Below are 8,841 nucleotides of genomic sequence, written 5' to 3'. Positions count from 1 at the left end.
GCACCGAAAAGTGACTTACTATAGCCAGAGAATCGAGGGAGTGAACAAGACCAACTCCTCCCGATTTATTATAGAACGTAGCTACATTCTAACATGCATAAAGTGGTCTTTATAACATCAATTTAAGACTGAGAGTCTTTGGGTTTGGATTTGAAGTCCCTAATCAATGCTTGCCCATCTCGATAAACCACCCATTTGCCTACCTTGCATGCTTCCTTTACCTTGGTGAGTTCATTGTTTCTTTGTTTGAGCTGGAGCAGAGTGAGCTCCTCAGATAACCAAATCTTTGTACCCTTCAACTTATGTGTTTGTCTGACAATTTTGATTCTTGCTACCTTCCCTCTACACAAGATCTGTGCGTATGTGCCAGTTTGACAGACATTGCGGATATCATTTTCATCCCATTCAATTTGTGGTACTTCCTTCTTAAGGTATATGATTATGTCCTTAATGCTTTTCTCCTCATCATCATGAAGGCAACCTTCTTTCAGCCCCCATCTTATACAATGATGCAAATGTGACATCAGCCAAGAGCAAAGAACAACAAGCAAATCATCCGACTGAAGGGCCCAATCTTTGAGACCATCTAGAATCTCAAGGCGAGGCGTTGGTCAATGACAATAAATGCGGGGTCACTAATGCCATAGGGGTCTTTAGTGTTGTGCCAGACCATATCATCTGATGCCATAGGAAAAGATATCGCCATATAAGCATCATCTAGCACATCACCCACGAGAGAAATTCCTTTGGACCAAATGAATAAGAGCAACGAGCCTCCTGCAATGCCAACGAAGGTGTACACACCTTTAACCAATGAAGGCTCTCAACAAGCAAAGAGTTTTCTGTAAGAAATCCCTACCTTTCCAATTAAGATGTGAGATATGTGCTTCCAATCAAAAAGTAAATGAGTGACAAAGGGACATCCCTTGACCCTGCTATCATTGTGATCCACAAGAAAATCCCATTGGGTGGGCCAAAGGTTGTAAAAGACAAGTGCAACAGCAAATATCCATCATATATACCCTGTATGAATTGAAGCATCACTTTTCCCTTGTGAGCAAGCATTATTGAGAATATTCAATCTGCCATGGATTTTAGGTGATCAAAGGTGATCCACAGAAAGTAGCTTGAGGGCTTTACATCGAAAACGTTCTCTCTAAAAAAGCTCCAAAATATTAGACGTGAAACAGTAGATATCCTGCTTAGCACACACATCATCAAAGGCAAATAAAATTCGGTGTAGGCAACCAGAATTCATTGGACTGAACATGTAATGGCCGAGTAGCCAACTTAAAATATTCTAATTTTTTCTTCAGCTTATCAAGCAAGTAGTACAATTGCTAGCGATGAGGAGGTTCCTGGGAGGCATGCGAGTCAATCTGGCTACTCCTCGTTAAAGGCGAATTCACATGGTAGCTCCCTGGTTGATGGCGATTCAATCCTGGAGGCTCCCTAGCACAAAAACGAATTCTTCTCGAGGCTCTTTGGCACAAAATCGAATTCTTTTGGAGGCTCCTGGCACAAAAACGAATTCGTTTTGGAGCTTGTGGCAGCCCTGGCAGCTCTCAAACAGCACACAGACTGCTCTGGTAGTAAAAAATCAGCAAGGTGATTTGTTAGAACAGCCCTGGGGCACTTTCTTAGCATGTAACTTGCCTCTCCCTACGAGTAGGCCACACAGAGCGAACGGAGGATGTAGCCTTTTTCTCTTCCATGACACGAAGAGGATTGTGGCTTCAAATGGAGACTTCGGCATGGACTCCCTCAAGAGAGAGACACTGGGATGAGTAGTAGGCACATCAAGAGGTGAGATCTAGCTAGATTCTGGATGCAGTCATTTGGCCACAGAAGATTTCAGATCTCTTCTGGCTGGTCGTCACCAATGGGGGTTTACCCATAGGCCCATGGATGGAGCAGATGCGGGTGGATGGGGATGTCACTACTACATGGATAGAGCGTTGGAGATCATCCTGCACTGCTTATGGATTTGCCCTAGCACTTAGAGGATTTGGTTGGTATCCCTCTGGATTGTGGCTCGGATGATTGTCCATCGTAGCAAATAATGTACAAGCTGTGTGGGTAGAACCATCTCCTTCGGTCATAAAATATAATGCCAATCTTTTCCATGTCAAGAAAGACGCTTAGACTTTTGAAGATTTACTTGTAGATCAACTGCCAAACCATATAAAGATAAAGCATGCATGAGACATGAGAGGTCCCTTTCAGAGTTCTGAGGCAAGAATAAGGAATCATCATCATACCAACCAAGTATCTCCAAACCATGCTAGGCACTTGTACCTACGAAGTAATCTATGTATTGAAGCATAGGATGAGCAGCTATGGCATAAAACAAAGCACTAGGAGGGTAGCTTGCCATAGAAAGAAGTCCATTGATCAGTAATATCACCCACCAGAATACCAGCAGCTTTATTGTCTTGATAAAACCAATAAATGACATTTTCTCCCCCAAAATCCCAAAGATTTCATAGTTTGCGAGAAATCCCATGGTGCAATATCAAAAGCTTTAGCAACTTGCAATAAAAGAGCATCCTGCTCAATGTCCTTTGCATATTCAGTCCCCACATAAGCATTTGGCAATAGTATCAGTAATATGCTTGTGAGGAATGAAGCCATACTGAGCTGGGTGCATGCAAAAACCCTTGATATGAGCCACTATCATCTGACAGGCATGAGTGTAATGGGCCTCTAACCTGCAAAAGACTCAAATGAATGTTTCTTGGGGAAGAGTTTGATCAACCCTTTCTTCCAACTGGTGCATATGCTGAGTATTTCCCAAGCATGGTTAACCATAGATAAAAGTGCCAGAAAAATGGCCTCTCTGCATTGTAGAAAAAACTCCACTATAATGTACCTTTGTAAGACTAGAATAAGTTCAATCATACAAATTTAGATTTTTGGTTGTTCTAAAGACCAAAAATCTGCATAGAAAATAAAAGAGAAAATGAAAGAGAAGAAAAAAGAGAGAAACAAAAACTTTTATGAAAATCAAAAGAAAGGCATACTTAGCCAGCAAAGCAACACTTATGTCATCATCAGTGCCCAAGCATAAGCAGCTATATTAAATTTCTAAAGGCCCACGGAGTCTCTGCATTGTAGGAAAAACTCCACTATAAGACCATCACTTTCCGAGCTCTTCCATCTCCCACATGATCTGAATTGGAGTGACATCCTGAAAAAGTTCTTGCCGTGCAAACATGACAGCGTGTGACTGAGAATCAGCCTTCCCAAATTGCTTTGCAAAATGACGGTGCAAATGAGTCCAATTACCATCTAAATTTTCAACCCTGAAAATATTGGCAGTTTGGGTCTTATAATGAGAGCCTTTCAAGAAATCCTTGAGCAGCCCTTACCTCTGAAGCCCTCTCTCTCTCTCTCTCTCTCTCTCTCTCTCTCTCACACACACTCACTCCTGCAGTGTGGGCCAACTAAGCCTGCTATGCCACCTTCTAGTCAGCCAACATGCTGGTCAGTTGGGCCACCTCTTAGTCAGCCAAATTGGCTGCTAAGCTGGCTGATAATTGATTCCTGTCCAGATGTGACCTAGAGCCATGCAAAGTTGGGACCAAAATATGATCCTCTCTGCCAAATCTATACACCAGTACCACTTGTGCTTCAAGATGCCCCTGATCCCCATACTACTTAGAGCTCCATATTGTGCAATAATGTTGTCTAAAGATTTCACTAAAATAGGCACCTTGTCCTCTACAGCATCCAAGGCCATGGATGTACGAGGCCAAGCCAGAATTTATGCGACCGATGCCTGTGTCATATACACAATGGTGAGAATGCCATGCTTAGAAGCATCAAGTAGTGGATGATAGCCCCAAACAAGGCCTCTTATAAAATGTAACATCTGGTTCATTTCTATTTACAAGTTTAAACCTTGGAATAAGCCCTTCGTGAAGAGCCTGACCTTCTAAAAAGTGTTCAACGGGGTGTCACTATCTTTCACTTGAAAGTGAGAGGGACATAAATTGGGGACCACGTTCAGGATGTTTCCAAAGGGTCTGGCATAGCCCAAGGAGCACCCATACGACTTCCTACACTTGCCGTGCCATCAAAAATCACCTTTCACACTAGCTATAACGAAAGAAAAATAAAAAGGATCCTCACAACTTGGACTGGCTCTCCATTAGGGAGTGTGCCCATGTGAACTTTTTGCCTTTTTGGATTCTGTATGAAGGAAAAACAGAGAACAGGAGAGGTGAAAGCATGCAGAATAAAGAATTAAGGTTTATGTGTATGAGAGGGCTCTAACATACCTCTTGATAATGATGTCCCTCCAATATCTGTATTGAGGATTTTGCATTTACACTGCACTTTGAAACTTTGGTCTTTAGACTGCCTTTTTCTTCAAAGGCTCGAAGCTTACATCTACTTCTCTTCTCTTGAGTGAAAAATGCAACGATTTGTCAAACGTGACATGAAGAGCAAAGCCGTGTCTTTCAATGTTGTCCATGAGGTGGAAAGCTGCTGACAGATGCTGAGCCTTACCAATAACCTTGAAAATGGTTTGATAGATAATCATGTCAGGACTGCATCCTTTCCTGTCCATGTCATTCACCAGCTTGAGAGACTTGTCCACCTGACCAGCCTTGCAAAAGGCATCAATCAATGGACCGACTGACAGAGCATCAGGTTTAAGCCCCATTCTCAACATTTCATATAGGATTTCTTCCGCCCCTCTTAAGTTGCCTGATTTCACAATGTTATTGATGATAGTATTGTACGTCACCACATCTGGTAAACAATCGTTTTTAATCATCTCCTCGATAATTTCAACTGCATCAATCAATTTTCCTAGTGTGCAGAGGTTCTCAATTAAAATATTATACGTAACAGAATTGGGGACAAAGCCTGTTTGCTTTGCTTCCTGCAAAAAGTCAAAGACTAGTTTGAATTTTCCTGCTTTGCAACAGCCATGTACCCAAGTATTGTAGGTGACATTATTTGGTAAATGAGCCCGCTCCATCATTTCCTTCAAGACCTCCCCAGCCTCCACCCACTTGCTGTCTTGGCAGAGTGCATTTAGCAATATGGTGAAAACGTGACGATCTATTCCACAATATTCTGTCATTTTGGGTAAAAGCTTGTAAGCTTCCATGACGTTCCCATGTTTTAGAAGACCATCTAGTAAACAGCTGAAAGTCACAACCGTTGGAGCTAAGTCTGCTTTCCCGAACATTTGCTCCAGAAGGCATTGTGCTTCTTGCACTCTATGCCACTTACACAGTCCATCTATTACAGTATTGTACGTGATCCTATCAGGAGGACAACCACTGCCCGCCATTGCATCAAACACTTTTAAGGCCTCATTAATCAAGCCTGCCTTGCAGAATCCATCGACCAAAGTGTTGTAAGTGACGACATCCGGCAATACCTTATTAGATCTCATTTCATTCAGCAACTCCATAGATAATACCATTTTGCCTTGCCTACACAGTGCCCTTATAAGAACTGTATACGTGAACAAATCAGGAGAGAAACCCCTCTCCTTCATTTCTTTCTTGAGCTTCCAAGCCTGATGTAGTCTGCCAAGTTGTGAAAAGCCATGGATAAGAACATTGTACGTTGCTTTGCCTGGTCGAACATTGATTGAGACCATTTGTCGAAAGAGCAAGTTGGCTGTTTCTAATTTGCCAGCTACTAGGAGCCCTTTGATCAACGTGTCAACCATAACTTCATTCGGACGGCAGCCAACGTTCTTCATTAGCTGGAGAAGCTCCCCTGCAATATCAAGTCGATTCTCTTTGACAGAGTAATTGATGGCAGAACTGAAATGCCAGATGTTAGGGTCAAAGCCAAAGAGAGCCTTTGCTTGGATGAGGAGATCAACGACCACCTCCAAGAGACCTGCCCAGCCATACCCCTGAATTAACATTGTAAGCCTTTTGGGTGTCATCTCAAAATCAGGCTTCCGAGCTCCTAAGAGAACTGCTATAAATAACTCGAGCCTCTTCTTTTCATTGGTCCAGATGCGCAATATGGCATAAACTACGGAGTCATCAGGGGTGAATGAAGGATTATGTCTAACAGACCATATGAAAACCCTAAGGGCTTCTTTAGGCTGACAAAGTTGGCCTAGAAGCAAGGTGAGGTTGTGGGAGCTAAGAGGGAACTGAGCTTGTTCAAGGGCAGCTTCGATGGGCACAGAGAGATGGCGGTGGCCGAGGATTGAGCAGGCTCGCTCAACTTCTGGGGGTAGTTGAGGCTTGGGCGGAAGAAGGGATGAAACATGGAGACAGCGCAGATGAAGATGAAGCACTGTCATCTTCCTCATTCTTAATATTCAATCCAAACCAAGAGCTTCCTCCCCCATGGCATTACATGGCATTATTCTCACTACGCATGCGAGTGCATCGACGCTTCTTCATCCTCTTCATGAAAAACAATGAAGCTCTTCAACTGATGTTTCGAATGCTCGTTAACGCCTCTGTCATCCTCCATGAGGGGACCAACAGGCGCCTGCCGTGCTTCCAAAATGACATCGAACAGCATTTCAGAGCGGGGGAAAAAGCACGGGCATCCTTACCGTTGAGCGTAAACGAAAGGCTCCTCCTGCGCAGTTTTCTGCCTCAGTAACAACGGAAGTTCGTCAGCTGTGGATGAGATCTCACAACTACAGCATCCTGATGATTAGTCCGTGAGGAAGACAGATGCTTGTCGACAATTCCTTGATCAGATTAAGCAATTGGGGTTTCTCCAAGTAAGCTCGGAATGTGGAGCGATCAATTCGCACAGCACACCAAAATCAAATACTTCGCACAGCACACCAAAATCAAATACTTTAAGGAGGATGGGCATTCCTTGTTGTGGTTCACATTACAATGTTCCCAGGGCAGGGAAGAGACCGCTAATTTATGTGCCCAAGTAGATGGAATGGACCAATCATGTAGAGTGGCTAGGCTTTCATGGGCCGCACACAAATCTCCTATTGGGCCAACTAGGACTCTAGCCTTTCACACCACCTTCTAGTCGACGGTCGCCTCTTGGTGTGAACCTTGCCCTTCGTTCCACAAAGGGACACATAATCTGCAATGGGGTGACTCCTTCGAGACAATGTTTGAACACCTCAAGGTCGCCACTCACACGGAACACCGCCCAAACCAGCAGAATTCGACTTTTGGTCACCATCATCACCTACACAATGTCGCCCTGTCACTTTCAATGCTCGTCGCTGCCCTTGACGTCATGGAAAGGACCAAGGTTGGCCTGCAAGCTCACTGTCGGTGTTGTTGATCAGGCCTCTATAGGTCCTTTCCTTAGGACCATAAATGAGACCCTCCATGCTTTGTAGTGCATTCGCATTCCATGCACCTTCGCGGGGCTTGCAAGCTCTCCTCTGAGTCACTCATACATACTCACACACCCATCACTCATGATATTGGTGGTATCTCCCTCCAAATAGTTTTGAATTAGCTAAGCATTATATCAGGACTGCCAACAACACCTCGCATGGCACCCTGCACAACATGCTAGTCATGCGCCAATCAAAACATCATGCTCGCAGAGGTTTGATGTCAAAGTCCGTTGTCCTTAGGGAGCTCAACAACTGTGGTTGGAGGTATACGATGCTTAGAAGTCATCAAGTGATTGGCATAAGTAGAGATGGACAAGATAAAGCGTTGTTAACATTCACAAGGTACAGTCGTAGAATGCAGGGTAATCAGTGATTAGAGGTGATTAGGGTTCATGATTTACTTCAACAGTTGCAGCCATGGAAGGAGCACGGGGTTTGAACCGCAAATAACTCAAGCGGTTATAGGCTTCAGGGGGTTTGAGCCCCAAATAACCCAAGCGGTTATAGGTTTGAGCTACAAATTGCCACAAATAAGTCAAGCGATTACAGGCCTCAAGGGGTTTGAGCCCCAAATAGCTTAGGACTAAGAGGCATGAGACTAACACAAGCGCTATTTGGCGCTCTTATATGGTTAACACAAGTGCTATTTCCGACACACAAGAGTGGAACACTAGAGGAGAGATGGAAAGGATAGCAAAGATGCCTTAGCACCCTATGGGCCCAAGAGCCTTATAAATGTAAAGAAAGAGAGACTGTAAAGAAAGAGGGAGAGAGATAGGAGACTCAAGTTCAGCTTTCTTCACAACACACAAAAGAGAGAGGACACAAGGTTGGAGGGTGAAGCCTTTCTTCACTTTTGCACACAACAACTATACAATAGAAGAGGGAAATACCCTATATGTCAAAACCTAGAATACGTGGTTCATATGTGAACCCAAACCAAAACATACGTGGTAGTCTAACTACACCACGAGTACAACTAACATAGACGGTGACATAAATGATAGTCATCCAGGAGATATGTCGGGGATAGAGCTTGATATCTCAACACTCCCCCTCAAGCTCAAATCCATCTCACGTACACCAAGCAAGCTCCTAAATCTGCGAAGCTTCTCGGTACCCAATGCCTTCGTAAAGATATCAGCCACCTGCTCCTCAGTGCTGACATAGACAAGATCAATCTCACCAGCTAGAACCTTCTCTCTCACAAAGTGATAATGCACCTCAATGTGCTTCGTTCTAGCATGATAAACTGGGTTATTAGCAAGCATGATGCTACTAATGTTGTCACAATGAATGACAACTGCTGCATGAACTGACTGTCCCATATCTGCAAGTAGCTTCCGTAGCCAAGCTACCTCACATGCAGCCATTGCTGCACCCCTGTACTCTGCCTCTGTACTTGACAAGGCAACTGTTGGCTGCTTCTTGCTGCTCCAACTGATGGCACCACTCCCAAGGGAAAACATAAAACCACTAGTAGATCTCCTGTCTGAGACACTACCAGCCCAGTCAGCATC

The 8,841-nt window shown here is 44.0% G+C and overlaps 1 protein-coding gene across 1 annotated transcript; it reads right to left on the bottom strand.

Moving 5' to 3' along the window:
• Positions 1 to 217: 217 nt before the first annotated feature.
• On the bottom strand, positions 218 to 6,772 carry LOC147898533 (uncharacterized). The gene is made up of 2 exons (XM_087379417.1): positions 4,284 to 6,772; positions 218 to 777 (listed from the first exon to the last, which is right to left on the bottom strand). The coding sequence occupies exon 1, from the start codon at positions 6,299 to 6,301 to the stop codon at positions 4,358 to 4,360; it is 1,944 nt and encodes a 647-aa protein (XP_087235543.1). The 5' UTR covers positions 6,302 to 6,772; the 3' UTR covers positions 218 to 777; positions 4,284 to 4,357.
• Positions 6,773 to 8,841: the final 2,069 nt, after the last annotated feature.

Source organism: Dipteris shenzhenensis, chromosome 9 (genome assembly GCF_047967505.1).
Source record: "Dipteris shenzhenensis isolate YYH24624 ecotype China chromosome 9, Dip_SZ_1.0, whole genome shotgun sequence".
NCBI lineage: Eukaryota > Viridiplantae > Streptophyta > Polypodiopsida > Gleicheniales > Dipteridaceae > Dipteris > Dipteris shenzhenensis.
The sequence above is the reverse complement of the archived record's forward strand: the minus strand, read 5'-3'. Positions and strand labels throughout refer to the sequence as shown.